Source organism: Daldinia vernicosa (assembly GCF_022497035.1).
Source record: "Daldinia vernicosa strain CBS 139.73 unplaced genomic scaffold F5Y00scaffold_2, whole genome shotgun sequence".
NCBI lineage: Eukaryota > Fungi > Ascomycota > Sordariomycetes > Xylariales > Hypoxylaceae > Daldinia > Daldinia vernicosa.
In genome coordinates this window covers 1,158,471-1,181,517 of record NW_025953918.1, presented here as the reverse complement: position 1 = coordinate 1,181,517, position 23,047 = coordinate 1,158,471, and the positions used below count along the sequence as shown (strand labels likewise).

At 47.0% G+C, this 23,047-nt stretch overlaps 10 protein-coding genes across 10 annotated transcripts; 4 read left to right on the top strand and 6 right to left on the bottom strand.

Moving 5' to 3' along the window:
• Nucleotides 1-85: 85 nt before the first annotated feature.
• Nucleotides 86-1,093, bottom strand: F5Y00DRAFT_64493 (DASH complex, subunit Dad3). Its single transcript, XM_048013953.1, has 2 exons — nt 823-1,093; nt 86-604 (listed from the first exon to the last, which is right to left on the bottom strand). The coding sequence occupies exons 1-2, from the start codon at nt 925-927 to the stop codon at nt 437-439; spliced, it is 273 nt and encodes a 90-aa protein (XP_047869938.1). The 5' UTR covers nt 928-1,093; the 3' UTR covers nt 86-436.
• Nucleotides 1,094-2,488: 1,395 nt separating this feature from the next.
• F5Y00DRAFT_64486 (uncharacterized protein) lies at nt 2,489-3,884 on the top strand. Its single transcript, XM_048013952.1, has 2 exons — nt 2,489-3,428; nt 3,478-3,884. Exons 1-2 carry the CDS (start codon nt 2,661-2,663, stop codon nt 3,856-3,858), a joined length of 1,149 nt encoding a protein of 382 aa, XP_047869937.1. The 5' UTR covers nt 2,489-2,660; the 3' UTR covers nt 3,859-3,884.
• F5Y00DRAFT_64481 (uncharacterized protein) lies at nt 3,864-5,854 on the bottom strand. The gene is made up of 2 exons (XM_048013951.1): nt 5,108-5,854; nt 3,864-5,049 (listed from the first exon to the last, which is right to left on the bottom strand). Exons 1-2 carry the CDS (start codon nt 5,631-5,633, stop codon nt 3,911-3,913), a joined length of 1,665 nt encoding a protein of 554 aa, XP_047869936.1. The 5' UTR covers nt 5,634-5,854; the 3' UTR covers nt 3,864-3,910.
• A 1,293-nt stretch (nt 5,855-7,147) lies between these two features.
• Nucleotides 7,148-9,170, bottom strand: F5Y00DRAFT_250610 (Pkinase-domain-containing protein; the record flags this gene model as incomplete). Its single annotated transcript, XM_048009750.1, has 4 exons — nt 7,148-7,502; nt 7,557-7,938; nt 7,989-8,288; nt 8,351-9,170. The coding sequence occupies 4 exons, from the start codon at nt 9,168-9,170 to the stop codon at nt 7,148-7,150; spliced, it is 1,857 nt and encodes a 618-aa protein (XP_047869935.1).
• Nucleotides 9,171-10,793: 1,623 nt separating this feature from the next.
• F5Y00DRAFT_224232 (uncharacterized protein) lies at nt 10,794-12,594 on the bottom strand. Its single transcript, XM_048005975.1, has 2 exons — nt 12,488-12,594; nt 10,794-12,424 (listed from the first exon to the last, which is right to left on the bottom strand). Exon 2 carries the CDS (start codon nt 12,404-12,406, stop codon nt 11,297-11,299), a length of 1,110 nt encoding a protein of 369 aa, XP_047869934.1. The 5' UTR covers nt 12,407-12,424; nt 12,488-12,594; the 3' UTR covers nt 10,794-11,296.
• Nucleotides 12,595-13,064: 470 nt separating this feature from the next.
• F5Y00DRAFT_224231 (NAD(P)-binding protein) lies at nt 13,065-14,270 on the top strand. Its single transcript, XM_048005974.1, has 4 exons — nt 13,065-13,280; nt 13,333-13,627; nt 13,681-13,987; nt 14,046-14,270. The coding sequence occupies exons 1-4, from the start codon at nt 13,232-13,234 to the stop codon at nt 14,133-14,135; spliced, it is 741 nt and encodes a 246-aa protein (XP_047869933.1). The 5' UTR covers nt 13,065-13,231; the 3' UTR covers nt 14,136-14,270.
• Nucleotides 14,271-16,103, bottom strand: F5Y00DRAFT_224230 (uncharacterized protein). The gene is made up of 2 exons (XM_048005973.1): nt 15,248-16,103; nt 14,271-15,191 (listed from the first exon to the last, which is right to left on the bottom strand). Exons 1-2 carry the CDS (start codon nt 15,877-15,879, stop codon nt 14,744-14,746), a joined length of 1,080 nt encoding a protein of 359 aa, XP_047869932.1. The 5' UTR covers nt 15,880-16,103; the 3' UTR covers nt 14,271-14,743.
• A 228-nt stretch (nt 16,104-16,331) lies between these two features.
• Nucleotides 16,332-17,358, top strand: F5Y00DRAFT_224227 (Oligosaccaryltransferase-domain-containing protein). Its single transcript, XM_048005972.1, has 2 exons — nt 16,332-16,509; nt 16,570-17,358. Exon 2 carries the CDS (start codon nt 16,623-16,625, stop codon nt 16,809-16,811), a length of 189 nt encoding a protein of 62 aa, XP_047869931.1. The 5' UTR covers nt 16,332-16,509; nt 16,570-16,622; the 3' UTR covers nt 16,812-17,358.
• A 610-nt stretch (nt 17,359-17,968) lies between these two features.
• Nucleotides 17,969-20,012, top strand: F5Y00DRAFT_64162 (uncharacterized protein). Its single transcript, XM_048013949.1, has 5 exons — nt 17,969-18,396; nt 18,453-18,482; nt 19,319-19,483; nt 19,534-19,854; nt 19,908-20,012. Exons 1-5 carry the CDS (start codon nt 18,172-18,174, stop codon nt 19,908-19,910), a joined length of 744 nt encoding a protein of 247 aa, XP_047869930.1. The 5' UTR covers nt 17,969-18,171; the 3' UTR covers nt 19,911-20,012.
• A 451-nt stretch (nt 20,013-20,463) lies between these two features.
• F5Y00DRAFT_269308 (PLP-dependent transferase) lies at nt 20,464-22,704 on the bottom strand (the record flags this gene model as incomplete). Its single annotated transcript, XM_048012417.1, has 8 exons — nt 20,464-20,708; nt 20,761-20,836; nt 20,923-21,157; nt 21,216-21,339; nt 21,397-21,773; nt 21,825-22,300; nt 22,512-22,570; nt 22,676-22,704. The coding sequence occupies 8 exons, from the start codon at nt 22,702-22,704 to the stop codon at nt 20,690-20,692; spliced, it is 1,395 nt and encodes a 464-aa protein (XP_047869929.1). The 3' UTR covers nt 20,464-20,689.
• Nucleotides 22,705-23,047: the final 343 nt, after the last annotated feature.

The window sequence follows — 23,047 nt, the reverse complement described above, 5'->3', positions numbered from 1 at the left end:
TCCGCCCTCCAAATTCAACGAAATGCAATTTATGCGTAGCGTCTCTCGCTGGTGTGTATTTGTATTTGACGTTGGTGTATTTGGGTATCTTTGTGATGGGTCAATACATATAATTCCGTCTACATATGATTCCGTCTAGCTCGAATCCCAGTTGAATCTTGCCAGTATCATGTCTCCATTCCCGCATATCTCACTGGCGGAATGTCCCATAGACTACAGCTAGGAACAGCTGTCATAGACTAGCATATGCCAATGCACTTCCCCGCTAGTATTGAGCATATATAGGCTCCTCGAAGCCAGCTCCTATATCCTTAGAAACATAGGCCCCTAGACCCGAAGACGCGGTGCTTGATATAAGTCCATTGGTACTATAACCAAGCGGCTTGATATGTTATGTATACGGCAGGTCATTTCGTGCTGTCGTTAGTTTTCCCGCTCAGCCCCGCGCCTGGTCGCCCCAGTCGATCTCCTGCTGTAGCACGATGCTGTAGACGCTCGCCTTGAGCAGCGTGAATACCAGGCTTGTCTTGCGCTCGAGCTCCCGCAGGCCGTCGAGGATCTCGGTCGTGGGCTGTCCGGCCATAGCGTCCAGTACGGTTGCGAGCTATTTTGCATCGAGGTTAGCTAGTTGTTTTGGCTGTCTTATACCCCGGTGTTTAGAGGAGGGGATGCGCCGTGTTATGACGTCGTGGTATTATGATTGGACCGGGAAATATGTATAGCATGTATGTATGTATGTATGTAGGGCCGCACGTGTGCAGGTAATACATAAGATATCAGTTGACGCGCGAATGCGTGCGTGCGTTGCGTGTGCCGGCTCACCTTCTTCATGTTCTCCGCTAGCCGCTCGTATTCTTCGAGCACCTCTTGCTCTAGCGGTGTGAGATCCGGAGGCAATAGCAAGGGGTTAGGTGCCTGGCCTTCCATCGCGACGGAAATTGCGATGGTGGTGTTTTGCCTATGCGTATTAGGATTGGGAGGTATGGAAAACGCAGAAATGCGGACGCTGGGTTGAAGAAACGCGTCTTGTTAACGGGATGGAGGGGTCCATTTCCGTCTTGCGATATTGATTGCGATATGTATTGAGCCTCCGGTCCCCACTATGAAAACGGTACCATAGGGGGACTTACAGGGTCTAGTAAACAGTTTATCAATAGTTGAATATAATCAATGATTATTCAATAGTCATATGTAATTAAACGCTTATATTACTACACGTTGATGAATATATATATTTAATTAGATTTAGGCGTTTAAACCGTTTAAACGTTTAAAATATTTTCAACGCTTGCAACTTTCAACGCTTAAATTTTTCAACGTTAGACTAGTACGTACCTTACAGATTAAGAAGGAAAGAGAGACATATCAATTGAAATTACAAGGCAAGCAGTATTGTAATGCCTCGTAGTCTATTTGAATAAGCCGTAAGCCGTAAGCCGTAATACATCCGTGGTTCAATTGTAAAAGTAACAGTAGTAAAAAAATGATCCTATTCCAAGTATGTGTAATAGTATAGTATGCGACACCTAATAGTAGTATGCGACATACAGATATATCTATTTTTTGCATGTCCTATACCCTGTACATGATAGTCTATTCATAGTTTATACCTGTTAAACGTATATAGGGTTTCAACGTTTACACTTTTCAACGCTTAAAATATTTTCAACGCTTACCGCCTCCAACGCTGGAAAGTTTCAACGTTTAAATTCTTTTTAATATTTAAATCAATTGAAGTATTTATATTTATCAACCCTCGCTCAAGTATCCGCACCCTTATAGACGTTTAAATTTTTCAATCATAGACCGAGTATGAATTAATGGTTTATTGGACCTAGCAGATCCTGGTATGGTAAGGCCAGTGTGGGGCAGGGGAATACATTATGTAGGTACATATGCATGTACCTCAGGTTATACTCCCGGCGCTGTGGCTCAGGGACCAGTTCGGCGATAAGATTAAATCTATCCAATAGCGCATCATTTGTTAATAATAATTTGACGCCGAAATGGGAGCTCGGATATACGAAGTACAATGCATTCCAAGACCCTTTAAACCCTTCAGCTTCGCCAACCCCCCACCAGGTATCTATCTATCTATCTCACTTCAAGATTCTTCACATATCACTTTTTCAGTATCTTTGTATGTAAATGTGCTCCGCATCTCCGATTCCATCTGTCTGTTTTGTCCGAACTCCGACGGATTTTCCAGCATGGAGGACAGAGATCTACAAAGACAAAGACAATGGACTATTTATTGTCTGTGTCGTTTGCATCGGCTGACTAGACTCGGTAGAGCTTGTGAGAAGCTATCGTAGCGAAGATAGGGATTTACAGATGTTATGTTTGCTGCCTACATGGTTAACTAGACTAGTATTTATGTTGATGAGACTTCGCCCTCGGCTTCGTTTGCTCATATCGTCGGTTTCCGACTACCGAGTCTCGGCCGGGTAGGTTGCCAATCGCCGTCATTCCTTTACGCGGTTGGGTCATCTGCTTCAGTTTAGTAAATAGGTAGTCATACCGCACTGTTTTTATCATCTTCCTGTATAATCCGCCTAGAATAGCCTTGTTTCCCTAAACCAATCCAATATACCCAGCCCTAGGGATTAGTAGCTGTCCCCTATTAAGCCTCCCTTGCGATAACTGTCACTGGAAAAGCCATGGTAAAATTAGAACCGGTAGTGGCTACCTCGTTCCCACGATTTCCAGACCTTCCAGCAGAATTAAGACATATTATATGGCGCTTTGCTCTGCCGCGCCGAGTCTTCGAAATCCGGAACGAAACCGTCTCCGTCAGGCGAGACGGCGAGGCTAACGTTAGCAAAGAGTTAGACCACGATTCTTGGCGGATCCGCGGCTCAGACCTGGTAGCCGTGATATTAGCTCCGCCGACGCTGCTTTCCGTAAATCGTGAAGCACGACGGCTCGCTTCGCGGTCTGGATCGTGGAAGTTCGTTGGTAGTCGTCCTCGCGGCGTCTGCTGCGTGATTAAGCAGATGACGTGGTTTAATCCCTCTACTGATACGCTCTGCTTCGACGATTCCGTTTTTCAGCATGTTCAGGGCCACGTTACGGAGCAGAACGGCCTCGTTATGGAACATGTCAACAACCCCGCCGTCACCAGGTTTTACTTCGCTAGCTCTCCCGCAAGTCCCGTCTGCGTGAGCCTCGCTGCTCTGTTAGGTGCTTCGGGGAAGTTCTTCGTGGAGCAATGGAAACGTAAGCGGGGTTTCTGGTCGGGCGTACCGCAGTATCTATTCTACCACGACAGCATACTGATGCACCTTGGTAGATCTCCCAAGGTGCAAGCCATCTTTGGAAAGGGTGTTGATAGATGTCACACCCTTCTTGTTAATGCTCACGATCGTGGGAAGCTACGGCAGCTAAAAGACTTATACGTTGAGGAGTCGGATCCGCCATACTTCCAGGTCAGTCACGAGACTATGAGATGGTATAAGTGCTAACAGCCTAGGATAGCGGAGAGTTGCGGATTGGCTTGAAGATATTATAGAACTAGATGAGAAGTATATTGAGCAGTCTTATAACGATCTTAAAAACCTTTGGCTCAGAGCTCAAGATGACATTCCATCCTCAGCTCTCGTCATCTCATCGAATGAGATGAACGTCCAGACGAAATCGGTAATCGATCCCGGAGCTGTTATTCACGCCGTACAGCAATTCGACCATGGCCACCCCCGGTGCCGTGAAATCATCGAGGCGATGCCGCAGATGGAGCTCGTGGTTCACTTTCGGTTGTGTATTTCCAACCATGATAAACCATGTCGCACGAAGCCCAAGTCCCTTGGAAACGGGGAGCCGCTGGGAATAAATGTTAACTCGCACCTTGAACAACCGTAGCTCCAATGTTTTAATATAATGTTGTATATTATTCCAATATTAGTCCGTGTCCTTAAATTGTCCTTCCATGCCTAACCCAGCCAGGTGGTTTCCCTCTCTTGAGCTTATAAATTCGCAACGCAGTCTTACATGCGCCACCCCAACCAAGCTGCTCTCTCTTCCACTTCCTACTCCCAGCATCTTTGAATAGCTTCTCCACCATCATAGCTGGCTCATCAAACGAATCTGTCCCCATTGCCTCCTCCTCCTCTTGTTCTTCCCTCCTTCCCAGCGCCGCGATCCCAAACCCATTATACGGCAAAGCCTGACCTTCAAGATCGGACCCAGGTTTCTCTTCGCTAGTCTCGCCAACGCCGGTGCTACTACCGTTACTCGCGACCTCGATCCATACCTCGGCCTTGCGGATCGAATCAGCGTAGATGATTAGGATGGCGACGAAGACTAGAGGCACGGCCGCCGCCCAGAAGACGTAGAACATAGGCCCCGTAGGACCGAACGGGTCGCTCATAGATAGGATGCTGGAAACGATGGATAGTGGGAGTAGGATGCCGCCCATGTACGAGACGCGGTCTAGCGCGTGCTTGTTCTGTTCGTCGGCACTGGAGTTGTTGCCGCTGCGGGTGCGATGGCGACCGGGGATCATTTCTGATGGGGGAATACCTCTTGTAGTAAGGGGCTGCTTCCCCGGTGGAGGAGGTGGGATGCTACCGGGGACAACGGGACTGGGGTTAAGACTAGGTGCGGAAATAGGGGCAAGGTGGTTCAGTAACGAGACATGTCTATTAAGGCGGGAGAGGAGGAATTCCCAGTCCGATTTAGAGGAATAGGAGGTTGAACATGGAGAGTTTGTAGCCTGGAGTAATCTCTCGTAGAGCTCGGCGCTGCTCAGGTTTCTTTCTAGACTCTCCTGTACTTGCCAGTAGAGCGCCGTCATCTGATGCATACCGAGGGTTGTATTCGAAGAAACCATATCGAAGAATTCGGTCCATTTGTGCACGGCGATGTCTTGTACGAGAGCACGTATATCTACGTCCTCGTAGGAGTTATCGTGCCACTCCTCCGCCAAACTATGGTAGAGGAGCGACTCAAAACTCGACATAACTCCGTCTGCCAGGCCGGTAGTTGCGATAACTTGACCTGGGTCCAAAGGACGACGTCCCCGAGTCCATGCCGGACTGTCCAACAGAAGAACTATGAAACAGAGTTAATAATGGTCTTTTCTATAAGCTATGAGTAAAGTTGTCTTTACCATTGGTTTTAGCACACTGCCATAACGAGGCGCGACAGAATAATACCTCTTCTCCGTTGTCTGAGATGGTGTGCAGAGGCGGTTCTCCAGCGTTATCATTACCTCTAGTACGAAAACCATTCACTGCTGTGACCCTCTCAATATCTGTGGCAAACTCCCTCGGCGTTGTAAACAACTCTGGATACTCGAAATGAATAGCCCCGTGGTCCCGCCTCCGCCTTACCAACGGCCTATAGCTCAGCCTACTAATATGTGCGTCGATAAAGCCCGTGTCGATATCCAGCAGGTCCCTTAACACCTGGACATAGTCCACAGGGAACCCATGGAGGACCAGGAGCCGGTGTCGGGGCTTAGATTTCTGCGGTTCTTTTCCGTGATGCTGAATATCAGTGCGCAGCTCTTCAGCACTTCTAAAGTCCCGCCGGGAGCAGCGGCTCTGACTTTCTGTCCATTCTAGCGCATAGGCCGGGCCTAGCAAGTCGAGCTGCTTCTGCTGCTGCTGCTGCTCTAGATTTGCTTGCGCCATGGCTTAAACCTCATATATATTGTTGCTCGAGATTTATTTCGTCCAAGTTCAATCCAAAGAAGTCTATGTATAAGAAAGCGAATTTCCGCAAATATCCAAGCACGCTTCGCTCGCAATACCATAACTTCCCGTTCGTTTGTTAGTTCCGCTGCCTAGTCTCTGGGTGCATAAATCTCACGTATTTATAAGTTCGCCTCCGAGAACATTCTCGTGCGAGCGCTGAATTTATTGATTCCAACTCAGGTCCCAGGATGACGATCCCTGGGTAAGGATTCGGTAAGGCGGCTCTTACTATTATTATATATTGTATGCATAGGTTGGTACCTAGCATATATTAGATCAGCACCGTTATTAAAACAGAGTAGTATCCCGGCTTAGACAGTTCTAAAAAAAAACATGTCTATCGTGTGCCGTCGATCATCCAGAGACAAGTAGCAAGACTACTACCTACATAACATAAAGTAGCAATAATAGCAAACAGTATTTAAACGCTCTCTAGAGCGAACTGGATTTGTACGGATCGGATCGGATCGGACCCTAACGAGTTGGGGAGGTAGTAGACGTCGCTTCATTAAGAAAGTAGCCTCGTGCCGTGCTAGGGAGTGGTCACAGGGAATACTACATGACACCCCCACGGATGTCAGGAGGTCAGCCTCAAACCTCATCACGCATGAATAGGTACATAACATCCAACATACATATTATCCGATACGAAAGCCAACTAGTTAATCAATAATAATAAAAATTATGTTTCTGCCCTGGTTACTCGGCTCTTCTCATTCAGATATGTTACCTACCTACTTAATTCGACACTCTATAAAATGTTAGGAAAAGATACGTCTGAGAAGACTAACACACTAGAGGTACCTAGTAAACTATCGAAAACGCAACCGTATGGAAAAGGCTAAAAAAACCCCAAGAAAAAAGACATATGAACACTCCGATGACTAGGTAGTTAATGAATGCTAGGTATACTATCTCACAGGGTAAGCAGCGCGGGCTGTTTTCTTGTTTTCGTTTCGAGACTTTCTAACAGAACAAATAGACATAAAGTCCAGAGACCTTATTTGTAACTGTCATACAAATCAGACGAACGAGCAAGTGAGCAAGTCGCTGCTATAGTTTCGCGCGAGTCCCCTTTTCTTGCGATCTTCCCTTCCAAAAAATAAAACATAAAAAACTCCCTCGTACCCGACAAAAAACGCCGTACATATGAATGCTGATTGATGCCGCCATTGTTCCCCTTCCCTTCTTCGTGCTCGGCCCCTAGTCGCAATCTTCTTCGACATGAATGGTAGGACAGAGGAAAAGTTGTAAATGGACGGTGAGTATTTTCCCATTTATTTCGAGGCTCATAGTACACACCCGCTGGCGATGCGTGGAAATCAACGCTGCGTGGTAAAAGAGATCATATTTTCGATAACCACATATAGATTTAGGCTACTGAATACCAACAAGAGGTTGGCGTAGAACAGAGCATTTGCCGTATCGACCAAGGCGTTGCTCCTGCGTGATCACCTGTCGCTGTCGTAATCATCGCCATCGTGGTGTAATGTTACACTATTGAATTCTTCGAATGGGTCGGCTGCTTCGTTGCCGGGTGTTGCCAGTCCGCTGTCCAACGGTACACCCTTCATCTGTCTCGAGCCGGTGATATCAACGCTTTCACTCTCTTTAACGTTTCTAAAGTTGACTGTGTCGACACCACGGCCCGCGTGCGGAACTATCGGCGGCTTCATATGTCGAATCAGGGCCCATTGCGTTGTCCTGAAGAACGGATGCACTTTGATATCGGAAGCTCCGGCTCTCGCACCTAATCGTCTCGTCTCATCTTTTATTAGGAGCTTTCTTATTAATGACTTGCAGAGACTAAACAACAAGGTTAGCGCCAATGCGGTGGGTTAGTTCTCAGCTTAAACATACTTTGAAATCTGGGGTGCTCCAGAGTGTTCCGGAAACGGTATTTCCTCTCGGAGGATGTTGGCAAAAGTCGCGTTACGATTCTTGCCCTTGAAAGGCGTAGTGCCGTACAACATCTCGTATATCAATATGCCCAATGTCCACCAATCTACAGCACTTGTGTGGCCGCTGCCTTTGATGACTTCCGGAGCGATGTACTCTTCGGTTCCTACGAACGAATTCGTCCGGAAGTTGGCGATACACGACTTCGTATCTATCGTAGGGAGTGACGAAGTGCTGGCGCCATTCTTGCCCATAATCATAGTAGGCTTCCCACCCGGATCCGACTGCTTTGAGAGATCAAAGTCGGAAAGCATGATATGTCCTGACTGGTGGAGAAGAATATCTAGCAATATAGTTAGTATGGCTCGGGTAGAAAGGGAGAGGTAAACGCACTCTCAGGTTTTAGATCCCTGTAGATAAAACCCATTAGATGAAGATATTCTAGAGCGGCCGTAACCTCCGCAGCATAGAAGCGGGCGTCATCTTCGGGAATGCATTTGCCAGGACGAGTCTGCAATGCTCGGAAGAATTCTCCACCACTGCAATATTCCATGCACAGGTATAGATGGTCTTCGGATTGGAAGGAATGGTATAATGTCACGATGAATGGGTGATTACTCGTCGCCAGAATTTCTTGTTCAGCTAATGCTCTCTTGATCTTATTGCGTTTGATCATCTCCTTCTTGCTCAGGACTGCTTGGGTCAGCGCGGTTCCATACGTAACGAGTAGTAATGATAAATAGTGAAAAACCTACCCTTCATAGCATAAAGCCTGGAACTCTTCTTCTCTCTCACAAGGTAAACTTTTCCAACATCTCCCTTTCCAATGAGCTTGATCTTGTCAAAGCTGGCAGGACCAACTTCAACGGTGCGGACTTTGATCGAGTTGGAACTATACGTCCTACGAAAAGCGAGCGAGTTCTGGTTTGGTGGAGGAAGCGCGCCGAGTCCATCATTTTCCGGTACGGAAAGGCCTCCAGAATCGGCGGCGAGTGTTGCCTTGGCATCAACAAAGCCTAACGAAGCGGCATTTTCGCCTTGAATCAACGGCTCCTTGCCGAGTTCAGCTGTGGCCGGTCTCTCTCCGCTACCGTTTCCCTGGTTGAAGAGACCCTGAGCATTAGGGGCACTTGCAACTCTCCGTAGTTTCCGAGCTAGCTCCTCTTTCGTAGCATTTGTGGCCTGCTCTTTCGCCGTCGTACCGTCAGGGCCGTGTATCTTTAGGCTTGGCGTATCCGGCGGACTCGGCGGAATGGAGGCTTCGTCGTGATGGCGGAGGCCAGGCTGGCCTTGGTGGGCGAAGTACGGATTCGCATTGGCGGTGGGACTGAGTGCATCGTCTAGGGGATGTCCTTCGCTAGCCGTGGTAGTCGATCTAATCCTGCCGACGTTGGTGAAAAATCTCCTCGACTGACGGAAGCCAACCTTGCTCTCCGACTTCAAGGCATGGTCGAGACTCTTTTCCTTATCACCATTGGTATTATTGGAGTTAATGCGGAAGAAATTCTTCAGCTTCTGATTGAAGTGACTGTTATGGCCATTATTGCCGGTCGAGGCGGGCGACTTGACGGGCATCTTGTCGGTGTCGGTTTTGTCGCCTATGTCAGAGTCCCTTAGGTCAACATTCGGGTGATGCCATGATGTAAATCGCTTTTTGATGCGGAAATGAGAGACTCGTTTGGTAACGGATGTTGTTGGTGAGGGAGAGTTTTGGGACGGGTGACTGAGGTTGGAATGGTGTTCAATTGACTCGTCGGACCCCATGTCGGCGGTAGCGCGGCGGCGGTAGCAGTAGTTAGCAAAGTAGCAAAGTAGCAAAGTAGCAGTAATTGCACCAACAATCAGCAGCTGTCGTCTGGCCGGATGGCTGTCTGGCTGGGCTGGATGGTGCCAAACTAGGCTTGGCGTAAAAGCTTGGGACAGGTTGGGATGTGCTGGAACACACTGGGACAGGGCAGGTTTAGGCGCTATGCTCACTTGGTAAGGCACTTGGTCCAGGGGGAGCAGGGGGGGCAGGGGAGCCACTAATAAGTTGACCCACCAGTACCTAGCCAGTGAGAACGAGGGGCAAAAGGGGTGGACCTGAGGGGACTGGACTGAGTTACTAATCCACTTTGGCACTTTGGAATACGTTGCGTCCCAGGCTCTTGCCTTTTGCGTCTTGCCCTTCTTTTTGCTTGCTTGCTTTTGCTTGCTTGCTAATCAACCCAAACTAATAAAATTACCTACCAAATCAATATAAGGTACCCTTCCTCCCTGCGGCGTAATCCAAAGCAAGTGTTTCTTAAAAGAGGACTTTTCCGGACGTATACGTGAAGTCAGGATTTGCGTCCTTCGTCCAGGTCTGGTTGTTCTCCGATGGCCGCGGATGCGCTAATAAAACACGGGTCTGGCTATGTAGGTTAGGTACGTACGCGATAAATCTAGATGCTTGGTTTTCGCTAGACCTTTTCGGTCCGCATGAACACGGGACTCTGCTGGTGAATGTGAACGAGGGAAGGGTTCGGTACGCGGAAGGGTATACGCGGAAAGGGAAAGGGAACATTGACGAATGAATAGATGAATATAGGAATAGTAAAAGTTGAAGGGATATGTTATGTTCCCTTTAGTTAGACGATTTAAAGAGAAGCATAAGCATAACCGTGAATTCGGGCTTAGCAATACACTACATCTTAGCTTCCCACTTACATACACTATACATAAGTCAGATTTAAGAAGTACTCGTAGACCCCGTACATAGATATGTATATATTGTACCTAGCGCCACCGTTATTTCCGTTACTAGGGAATTTTATTGCACATTCGGTAATCAGGTATTATAATTGTCCGCCTGTACATTTATCTATCTGTATAGGTAGTGTATAGGTATTTACACTACAAATTTCACGTGTCCCTAAATTACAAAGTACGGAATGCTGGCCATGGAAAATATGATAAATTCTACAGTGACACTAATAACTGCTGCTGATGATGTCTTTTGTTAAGGAATGCGTGGATCCATCGATATTATCGATACGATACTGCTACCTTGAAGTTTCAACGATGCCCCTGTTTATTACGTCATAAGGGAAAATGTGCCATGGGAAGAGGCTTAGATTTTATGGATTGGTCAGCCTCTAAAATGCTATCGGACATTGTTGACGATATTAGCACCGTGAATGTACCATAGGTAACCTTAAGTAACCTTAAGCTACCTCTCCTATACATACATATGTCGTAACTCCATAACGCGTCATGCTATATTATCATACTAGATTTATACTTAATGCGGTGCATTCCGCTTTTAACTTAAGCTCTGTTTTGGCATATAGACATAATACGTCTGCTGTACACGGTGATGTCTAAGGCTGCATAGAAGCCCGGTAAAGTTATGCCCTTGAAAACCTAACTGCCCATCACTGTATGCAACCTACGGAAATGGGAGTCGTGTCAAAGTCAAAGGGATGCTTGTTATATGCTTGTTTTACAGGTTTCTTGCTACAATTATATACACGCCTAAACTGCATCCTAAATAGGAATGTTCGAATATCGAAAGAGGTAACCGGTAACCATGAAAGCTATTATTCCTTTAGAGTCGACTTTAGAGACCTAACCCTTATTAACAGATAGACCAATTGTGTATATCTGGGTTGCGGCTCAGCACGGAATAAAGCTATCCCTATTGCTGCTACGTATGAATAAGAAGACATAGTCATCTTAAATCAGACGAGCCCAAGCGTTTGCCTTGCGTATTCCTCTTCAGTTAGGGCATTCTCGTCCTGTTGAATTAGGAGACGCCTCAGTTTCCGCTTCCTCTCTTTATACTGCTGATCGTCCTCGAGTTGCTGTTCAGTAATTGATGGAGTGACTTGGTTTCCATCCCCGTCAAACAAGTACTCCGGAAGTTCGTCAGCATCTCGCTTCAGTGTCGCGATACCTTCGTTCTGGTACCCATCTCCCATGTGCCACACAAACGACCTGAAGTGCACCTTCTCCATGTGCTCTTCGAATTCTGTTTGGGTTGCGAAATATATAGGGGTGTCCCTTGCTACGCACTTACCCCACTGACAGACTAACGGGTCTTCATCCCCATGGACGAGAAAAACATGCCTGCGTAGTGTTTTCATGTTTTGCAGCTCTGCTGGACAAGGGTGCCCCGAAGACCGTTTCCATTCGCACAAGAATGGCACGTATTCAACATTAGACCGTAGGTACCATTCTCTAGCCGAAGGTATAGGATCGCGTGGCGGCCTCCCACGCCGCTTCGGTTCTTTAGAGGGGTCTTTCCTGGGTACATTGGGTTTAGCATCCCCTGTGTCGCCTTCTCTTCTATCCGCATAGGAGTTTCCAGGCTTCCTCCAGCCCTTTGGTCTGCCCCTCTTCTTCGGTTGGAAATTGGCTCCTTCTATTCCATGTTGCACGGAAGCTGGAGGCAGAACGACAGAGATATTCCCCCTTGCAGTTGGAGGATTCCGTCTTGGTTGCGGTTCCTGACTTATTCCTATAGGCTGTCCTTGCTTGGTATGAGATGGTGAGGATGGTGCTGATGACCTAATATGCACAGCTAGTTGGGGCCTTGCTTGCAATGGTGATGCCGGGATAACCCTAGAGGGCTCCTGAATTTTTTGTTCTCTGGTCGAATGTTGCTGATTTGAGTAAAATGATAATGGCGTTTTAAGGCTGGTGTTCTGACTTGGTTGGACTATATCAGAAATAACTGGAGGTATCGTGATATCTTCTCCGAGCTCATCATTAAGGTTGCTGGAGGTGGGTGCCAATGCCAGAAAGCTCCTAGTCGCGCTGCTCTCAGCCATAATTTCTTTTATCACCATGCCATAAACGGTTCACTGCTATCTCACTGAGTTAGAGCTATAAGAACAAATACAAATATTATTGTTGGAATTTAAATATACTTATTATCTGAACTCGGATAATTCCTCGTGCTCTTGTTTTAGAGAAAATACGCCCTAGGTTAGGCAAGGTAGGCCAAGCTTTCCTGTAGAAACTGAAGTGGTTTCGCTCAATCGCGTTGTTGAGTCGATTGAATTACACGGGAGTCGAGCAAAAACGGTTACGCGACAACGAATAACAGGTACCAAATTCCCTTTGTACGGTTTGTTTCCGTTACGAGACGTACGAAGTAGTGGGGACGTTTAAGCGTCAAACCATTGAACCTACCTAAACTTAGGTACCTAGGTCCCAAGTACTAAACGGGTTATTAGTGGTCATAGCTCCCAACATACTATGTAAAGGTGCTTTCCCATTACTACGCTCTCCGCGCTCTCCAGTTACTGATGCTGCACGTCATCGCATTTCGCAGCTGGAGGCGTGCAGATTCAACTTGCTATTCAACTTACTATTCGACGGTCGGGCTATTGCGACATCTTGTCAAATTTGTCATCAATACACTAACTCTCTAATACGGAAGTGTAATTATTAATCGTTATCGCGGCATATGTCTTTCTAGAACATTTGCGGAGTAGACAAGGTAAGATAGATCACTATTTATATATAAGTGAGTCTCAAGTCTCAAGGTCCGTCCAAGATTAGACCATCTCTACATATTCCAAACGATACCCAGCTACCTAGTCTTAGTAGCTTAGTAACATCTTCAAGAATATTTATTGTACTTCCTTTATAATCCGATTCTATATAAAATGTCTTCCAAGTTGTTTGCTGTCGTCGCTGGTGCTGGCCCAGGCACAGGTAAATACTTTGTCTAACCGGATATCCTACAAACTCACTAAGTTTTCTCTAGGAAGAGCTTGTGCTATCCGCTTCTCCAAGGCCTACCCTGTGGTGCTTTTGACTCGTACACCCGAGTCGTACCAGAACACAGTGGCCGAGATTAACAAAGCTGGTGGCAAAGCGATTGGTATCAGTGCCGATACTTCGGACGTTAAGTCATTGGACTCGGCCTTTGAGAAGATTGCAAAGGAGCTACCAGGTTTCAAGCTTGCTGCGGCTGTTTACAATGTTGGTGCTGGATTCCAGAGGAAGCCATTCCTTGAACTGAGCGTCGAAGACTTCGACGTGGCTGTCGGTGGTAATGCGTATGTATACGTAATTCAGAAATTCGTTGATCCCAAACTGACTGGCCGGATAGTCGCGGCTTATTCAACTTTGCTCAGAAGACTCTTCCGCTACTCTTAGACGCAGTACCAGAGTCGGAGCATCCACCTACCCTACTCATCACAGGTGCTACCGCTTCTATCAGGGGTTCATATCTGTTCTCGACAATGGCTGCTAGCATGTTTGCTCGACGAGCTCTTGGCCAGTCACTAGCACGTGAATTTGGACCAAAGGGAGTACACGTAGCGCATGCTATTGTCGATGGAGTTATCGATATACCTCGAACAAGTCACTATAGCCCCAACGATGGCGCCGAGGATGGCAAGATTAGGGCTGATGCGGTAAGTACCTATCTAACTTGAAACTGTTCACACTCTTTCAGTACTGACTCAAGAACAGATCGCTGAGAGCTATTGGAACTTGCACACCCAGCACCGTTCCGCGTTCACACAAGAGATAGACATACGGCCCTATGTTGAGAAGTTCTGAGTTCTTTTCCCCAATCATTGAAGTGAGAGGTCAGGATCATGTTTACTTCTTCCGATACAACTGAGACTTCTAAACACAAGTAGGCATATCTGCACACAAATATAAATGGCTTGAATTCATTGAAATCAGCTTTATAAGTGTTAAAACAAGCTTGGTGAACACAGACAAACTGCTTGATGCATCCTGAATCATCTTCGAATCATCTTTCCCCGTCAACTCGAGTGCTCAACGGGTGCAATATAGTAGTAAATCGAAGGGGGTTACCTCGTTGTACTAACCACCTCGCCATTGAAAGGCAAGGGCTAAAAAGGATCGAGTTGTTCTGTGCTCCCCATTTGAATCAATCTGATTGGTATGGTCTACGTAAACCTCAAGTCAGAAGACTAAACCCGTCAATTTAATAATAGGTTTCAACTGTCCCGTACGGTTCAAAGACTAATAGTAGCTCGACCTACGCTGGATTTTCCGTACTCCGGAATGCGATAGGTGAGCTGCTGGCGTGCCATTGGTTTCGACGAGCCACCTGCATTGGGTGCCCATCTTTTAGGGTGGGACGCTGATTCACTTGGAGATTCCACTCCATTATTCCACTAGGACGGGGCTGGGTATCAGGCGCCTGCGGTTACAGGGGTACCATCGCCGGTATCTGGAGGTTGAGCAGAACCGGCAGAGTATCCTGCAGCCGCCGCTATCCGTTCTGCCTCCTTCTTGTCTCGGATTGCTTGCGTTTCTTGTCGTAGCCTTTCCAGATTCCAGGCACTATCAGCCTCATCTTCTTCTTCTGACTCGTCTTCTTCTGTGAATCTCCAGTTACCGCTCTCGAACAGGGCACGACCAGTTGATTCCTTGGCTTGGCGGGCCTGTTCCTCGGCCGCCTTCTTGTCTAACCGCTCCTTCTTCCATTTCGCAAATGTTTCTGGAGTGACAGGCGTGAGTGTTCCGGTAAGCTTATGTCTCTCCGACTCCAAGAAATCCTCGAGGGTTAGAGTCTTCAGCGGAGATTTATCCATGAGAGCCTTCTCAGCTGCGCGTTGTTCTTTCGTCTTAAGCACGAAACTAATTTGGTTATGTTAGATAATCCGATACACGAATTTAACATAGAGGAAACATACCCTGGTGGAAGAGCGTGCTTATACTTGCATTTGTCACCTCCGTTTGGACACGTCCAAAACCAACCGTATTTTCCGTCTTCAATCGCTTCAATAAAGAATTTGCAGACTTTGTCGGTGGTAGTGACTTGGTTGCCCTTCTTGGAAAGGACAACTTTTCGCAACTTCTCCTCGTCCCAGTCTTCAGATGTCTCCTGCTTCTTCTTCTCTTCTTCTTCTCCCCGACCGTCGGTGTAGAGATTCTTCTTCTCAGTTTTTCGTTCAACCGAAAGATCGTGTGCGAATTTGCATTTCTTTCCCTTCTCGCAGTTGCCTTTCTTGAAAAATATACAGACAACAGTCTTAGGATCGACACCGAAGGGAACTTTCTGTATCTGTGCTGGCTTGTTGAGTAGTAGGTCGGCCTCTCGCTTGGCATCTTCGGCGGCCTTCTTTTCGCGGGCTCGAGCTTCCTTTTCGGCTTGCTTCTTTTTCTCTTCTGCGCTACCGCCGGCTTTGGCTGTCGCCTGGATCTGCTTGATATGCTTTTGGGCAACAGCACCCTTCTTATTTTTCATACCAAAGGTCTTGTCCTCGGCAACCTTGGCAGCCGAAGGCTTTTTGCCCTTGGGCTCATCCTTTTTCTTTGGAGGCATCTTAGGATGGAGTAATACAAGCAATTGAGAGTCTTATACGAAACGAGGGATGTTCAGTTCGTTTAAGCGGAATATCGGACGAAGTTTGCGCCCGGCTGGGCTATATGGAAGGGATTCTAACGTTTCGGCGCGAAGTTTCTACGTAGGAGCAGTAGATAATTTAGGTACTTTAAAGATCACGAACACTAAAGAATGAAAGATGGTGGGCTGTAAACTAGCGGGGGGTACATACATACGTAGTTTTTGGGGATACCTTTGTCACGTGTGAAAAGAATGTGGCGTATCGGTAAGCGTCTGTTATCACTTACCTTCATGAGGTAGGTTTAGGTACTTACTTATGCATGTATCGTAAGGGTATGCTCTTAACATATCATATTAGCCACAATGCTACTGCCCCACATACAGTACCTACACGGTATGTACCTCCCGGGGTACCTCAATCAACCTTAAGAGGTACATAGGTTAGGTAGGTGCATTACGACGCTTCTGGAAGCTCCAGCTGGCCTCAATTTATCCCATATTCAATGTAGACATATAAAGACACTCATCCACCACCTCAACACTCCTTTACCTTCTTCTCGGCGGGCTTGTGAAACCAGCAACGAAGAAACCTCGTTAGAGGTACACACAGTGAGACTTCTTGCAATTCCAATATACTATCAGTAGCATATCATTGACGTTCTATACCAGATTCTCTCAATAAACAAAGAAGCAATAGGCAATCCAATCCTCCTTACCTCAACATGATTTCCGACGACGATCTGTACACCCTGGCCATATTCCTTGGCTCAACGGCCATGGTCCTAATTGTGCTGTACCATTTCTTCGAGGTCAATTCACAAGAGGATGGCGCCCTGAGCGAGAAAGCCGCGAAATCAACGCCGGCACAGCAGCCGGCAGCAGTGGGAAAGCAATCGGGAGTGGCAAAGTAAAGGAACCGAATATTCTAAACTTATGGTCCCAGGCGTTAGTTGTTTAAGATAGGGAACATTATCTGGGTGGTTGTTGATCCATGCAACCCGGATGCTCAGGGACATGGCCAAGCCATGGGTTCAACTAAGAGCTATTTTACGAGGGAATATTTCCCGATCAAACAATTTGATCGGTCTCGATCCGGATATCTGCCAGAGGGGATTGCAGTAGATGGGTTACTATAGTACACTGCATAAGAAGGTGGTGATCGTATGTGTTCCAGAATGAGCTGGAAAGCCTCCGTTTTCCTGGGGAACTACTTGCTTGTAGAAGGGACTCGGATTAAGGGATTACTGGACTACGATTCGATTGCAAGTTATTCATCCTTTAAGCGCCGTATTCAAATCCCATATACAATGAATTCGATATTCCGTCTTTTACAGTGACTATGGTTAAGACAGAACTCTCAAGACATGGTAAATATGTACATCCATGATAAAGAAGCCTCATATCGCTCTATGATTAGAACCAATTCATAGCAAAACAATTAATAGAAGGTGATTTGGCTACCTAACTATTTCTTGAGTCGCGATAGATTGGCTGAAATTGTCTAGTTGAGGTACTTGAATGCACTTATTACGTATATGAATTTAATGTATTGATAGGTAATACCGGACACAATAATAAATGTACCTAGGTACATACTTTAAGTATTCAGGTAACTGGAACCTTAAGCAGCCATATCCGACGTGAGAAATCATGCGCTAACCCTAGCTTGGTAACAAACGCCACGTATAGTGGGGACTGTAGACGGCTCAGTGGATGATTGGGATTGAGCAACTCATTGTTTTCCACCCAACGTCGCGCTCCCTCCCTGATTTCCTCTTTAACTGCGCCTCTTCCCAAGCAACCTCTGCTTTCTTCCATTTCATCAACAACGCCAACTCAACAACACGTCTTCCTTCCTTCATAAATCTGCCAAGAAGAGAAGACTACAGAGTTGCTTCGCCTTCAGATTTTATTCTCTTCTTTTCGGTTGCATCCAACTTCGTCAGCCGTACCGCCTTGTCGACGCCTGCCAGCTCGCAAGACAATATTTTTCTACCATCATCTCTTCTACCCGCGCAACTATTTCCCGCCACTTTATCCCTCGTGCAACGCGCTTACGGCTCTTATTCATCTCAGCTATCGCCAAATCATCAAGCGTTCATCATCGCTGTTCATTAACAGCAGTTCCTCGTAAGCCGTTGCGCTCGCATCGCCATATCCGTTAGGCCAATTTTACCTATAGCCTGACCCTTTCGACGCGAATATCCCTCGCGTCGTTTTCCTGATCACATATAACCACCTCATAATCAGTCGTAATCAATCATAATCAACATGTCTGGAAAGCTCGACCAGTCTTTGGACGAAATCGTCTCTACCCAGCGCCGCGTTGTCGGTAAAGGCCGCCAAAACCCCCGTCGATCTGCAAGACGACCCGCTACAACTGCTCCTGTTGGTGGCGTTCAAAAGACTTCGAGGCAGCCTCGCGCTGCAGCAGCTAAGCAAATTCCTGCTAAGGCAACCGGCAGTGGAGAGAGCAAGGTGGTTGTTAGCAACCTAGTAAGTCGTTATGCATATCCCGGCTTCAAATTCAGACTTAGCTAACCTCGTTTTAGCCCAAAGATGTGAACGAAGGCCAAATTAAGGTATGTTTCCTAGGGCTGTCGCCCGCGGAATTTCGTCGACATCTTCCTTGAAACGCACGCTCGTGTCTTAATCGATCGAAATGATTATCCTCTTACCCAGAGATGGTGTAATTTGACCAGTACAAAGCTGTCAGAATGCCTAGTCTCCTCCATCGATAACATGTGCATCGCGCTATTATAACGTCAGGAGTTGAGCTGTCCTTGTCGCGCACCAATATTGTTCAACCTCCGGTAGGCTTGGCAACCCTCCATGCAGGTAACAATGCGCAGACGTAGATGGACTGGCATATCATGACAAGCTGGCTGTCTCGGCAAACGAGATCATAATTCTGGCGGGACAACATCCTTTTATAGGACAATTACAACCCAACGAGCATGGCAGTGAGCATCAGCGTTACAGCAAATAATAGGCGAAGTACTTCACTGTCGATCCCGACTTAGGTATTATTACTTCAAATCCTATATCAGGCTACGCGGGGCGAGCCTTTCCATCTTGTTCTTAGACGCGATAATATCGTATGGAACATGAAGGTGGACTGCCTGGAGGCAGTCTGGTGGTTGAGTGGGAGATCACATTCTCTTTTCAAGAGTGTATTCAACTTCTGGGACTGGGGGTAGTGGTGATGGATGGCTGATCTTTCAGAGTTGTTTACCCACGGTTGGGCTGAATGCTGATTACTAACGCTCACTGCGTGCTCGTTGATGTTGACTTACCTTTGGATGCTGAACCTGGATGTTTCTCTGTCGGCTGGGATCTCACGGATATCGATATTGCCTTATCGCCTTGCGCAAACCTCGAATGGGTTTCATGAGACTAACCTTCGTGCCCTCCATAGGAGTATTTTGCGACCTCAGTTGGACCTATCAAGCGAGTGGAGCTTTCTTACGGCCCGAACAGCGTAAGCCGTGGCATCGCTACGGTTACCTTTGCCAAACCCGATGGCGCCAGCAAGGCTTTCAACGCCCTAAACGGCCTTCTTGTTGACAACCGACCAATCAAGGTTAGTGTGTTATATTTCATTGTCCCGGGCAGCATGTTTACATTTTACAGATCGAGATTGTTGTTAGCGCCGCCAAGGCCGCAGAGATAGCGCCTCCTGCGAAGACTTTGACCGAGCGCATCACCCAGCCCAAGGCACAGCCCAAGTCTGCGGCAAACGACAAGAAGGAAGCGGCTTCGAAGGCCGCAGGTGCTGGTGCTCGTGGTCGTAAGCGCCGTGGACCCCGCAACAGCCGCCCAGCCAAGAAGACAGCTGAGGAGCTCGATTCCGAGATGGCAGATTACTTCGAAGCTAGCAATCAGAATGAGAACACCAACGGCGCTGCACCTGCTGCCACCAGCGGTGACGCCCCAATGGAGGATGAAATTCTAGTACGTTTACTTACAATCCCACTTTACGTGTCCACTAGCTAACCAGCATATAGTGAGCGAATAGTTTAGACCTGGATTGATTTTCAGTCGGAATGGTGCTCTTCTGCATCAATATCTCCTTCCATCGCTTGTACCGTAGCTTGACTTGATTTCAATTTTTTGCCTTTGACGTTTAGCAGTGGTAACAGGAAAGGGGCTTGTGTTTATGAGGTCCGCGGGGGCTCAGTCATCAATGAAAATGCGCGATAGGGTTCAGGTATTAATTCGAGAAGAGGATACACGATTCTGCTACTGAGTTTCGAGTCTTCATAATGTGTATGATAAAGAAGTCAAACAAGCTCCTATTTGGTGAATATGCAGTGCTATCATTTTTTTTATATTGCATAAACAATATGTTACATACGTGTAGAATCGAGTCCTGTAAATTTTTATATCGAGCTTTCTTTCGGGATATTAAGACCTCCATATTTTACATGCTTATCAAATGTGAGGGCGGGGAGAAAGCGGAGGTGCCAGATATAAGGTTAGATATGTATAAGGTCTCACGTGCTCTGTGGTCCTATGTCTAAGCTTCTTAAGCTTGGCATATCCAACCTCAAGTCTCTTTATACGGCCAGGGACATCGAGCGGTGAGACCAAAGCATGACACGGACAAGATTTTTAAGGAAAAAAAAATCATTTCATTGATGAGCCTCTAATATGAGACCAAGCTAAGGCCTAAGATATTCCTTCGCTGTCTAGAAAAGGTTTCAAAGATGCAGCCATCTTTGCCCTACGCTACCTATCATACCCGTCCTCCGCGGTCTATGTTTTCGTAAAACATGAGTGTGTCTATTTAGGCATACTTCTTAAACCTATAGGGCTGTTAGTTCTACACTTTGTGGCCCAATAATTACATTGACTTACTTGCTGACGACTCTCTCAATACCATCGCAGCCCATCTTGAGAACATCCATTCTGGGACCGTATGAGAAGCGGACGACTGTGATGGGATGTTAGCACCTACGCAATCAAACTAAAAGAACGATACGATACGGAAGGCTATGCATGTAAAGGGATATGACTTACAATGGTGACAAGGGCTGTCGAACAAGTCTCGGCGGCGAGAAGGGTTCAGATCAAAGAAGATACCCGGAACGACAATGACCTTCTCCTCTAGGCAGGCCTGGAAGAAATTCAACCCGTCTGAGATAGGGTTCGGAAGACCCTCAAGGTTGAGCCAGAGGTAAAAGGTGCTATCCGGCACATACTTGATCACGAAGCCCATGTCTCGTAGGCGCTTAACCACGTAGTCTCGCTTCTCCTACACGACTGTGTCAGCTTGAATTAATATACGAAAGGGTATAGCAGGGATGACAAACTCTAAAGTGGTGCTGAAGAGCAGCCATCTCCCTGCGGACAAGGGATGGTTCAAGCATAGGAATAGCAGCTTCCTGGAAAGGAGCATTGGCTCCACCGTCAAGGTATGAACCGCAAGAGCCGATGCTAGAGACGACGTTAGCGCAATTCCCGGGTTGTGGTATATCTTCCTCGAAGACTCACGCCTTAATGAACTCCTTGGGTCCAAGGATCCAAGCAATACGCCATCCAGGGAGACGGAATCGCTTAGTGAGTCCATCGATAATGAGAACATCGTCCTCATCTACGTCCTCGATATTTTCAGCAGCCGAGATCGTGGTGCCATCGCAGTTGCTAGTGTAGTTGTAGCCCGAGTAGAACTCGTCGCTGACAAGAGTTGCGCGTCCGCGGCAAATGTCCTGAATCTCGGCCAACTCGGGGTTGGCCACTACTCGGCCCGTAGGGTTTCTGGGGTTCGAAGTTATGATAACTGAGGTACCTCTCGCAATCTCTCTCGCAATCACGTCGGGGTGGATGTGATAGCCATCTTCTTCCGAAAGAGGCGTCGGAATGGCGGCAAACTATATATTGTTAATGGTACTAGACGTTATAGTTCATGAGAACTACCTTACGTTTTTGAAGAGCGACAACATCTCGTTATAAGCTGTGTAATCGGGAATGAAGAAGCCAACATAGGCATTGTTCAGCACAGCAGCAATACGGATCAGACCGGCTCTTCCACCGGGGACGATGGCGACGTTTTCCCACGAATATTGACTATCCTTGCCTTGGCGGTGCATCTCGTTGTACATTCTGGCAACGGCGGCACGCAGAGGTTTGATACCAGCAGTGGGACCATATTCTCTAAGAGCAACAGAGACGTCTATGGTAGTAGGGCGCTCAAAGCATCCCTCGATATCATCCTCGACTTCGGGAGCACCTTGACCAAGGTTGGCCCACTTGTCGGGCTCGTCAAGGAAGCCATACTCGGCGGCTCGCTCAGTACACCATACGACACCCGTGGAAGCACGTGAGGCGTCCAACCCTGCATGAGGAAGATGACCCGGGTTTGCAGCACGGAACTGGCGATGGATCTTGGAACTCGTTTCTGCCAAGACATATTGTTAGCGATTTATTGTATATCAGCCAAGACATACAGGAACGATAGCATGGAGACCACGTTTGCCAAGCGCCAAGGCCGCCACAAGTCTATATTAAACCCAACACAAGGACGGCAACGTGCTATCCTTGGCGGTATTACAGCATGAACGCAAATATCCGGGGAGCTAGTGTAGAGGTATAGAAACTAAAGATTATACCATTAGCACTTGGGTCACCGATACTGAATCTTCGTCGGGGAACGCCAGTGTTCCTGTTCCTATTATGTGGTTTAGTAATGTTATATTTAGGTATAAATAATTATAATGTAGGTATACGATGCGTGACGAAGAGTCAGCTACGAGGGGTCGAGGTATGAGCTTACATAGAGAACTTGCGACTGCCGAAAGACATATTCGCGACTTGGTTGGTGAGCCTGACGACGTAATGTCAGTAAAAAAAATAAATAAATAAAGAAGGTAACGAGTTGGAGTATAAGATGGAATTTACTTGGCTGGATGTTGTCAATTAACCAAGAGGGATGGGTCTCCTTTTAAAAGGGACGTCAGTTGTAAGAATACGCCGTAGGACAGGTATAGCTTAAGTATAACTTAAGAAAGAATGGGAAAAGGAGAAGATGATATCGCGATAGTTGTCGGTGTGCCCTTTGGGTTCTAAAGAGAAAGTGGGGTGCGACAAAAGAGGAACGTCGTGCTTTGGGGGGTGCTGCTTGGGTGGATTCCAAGGTAGTGTGGAT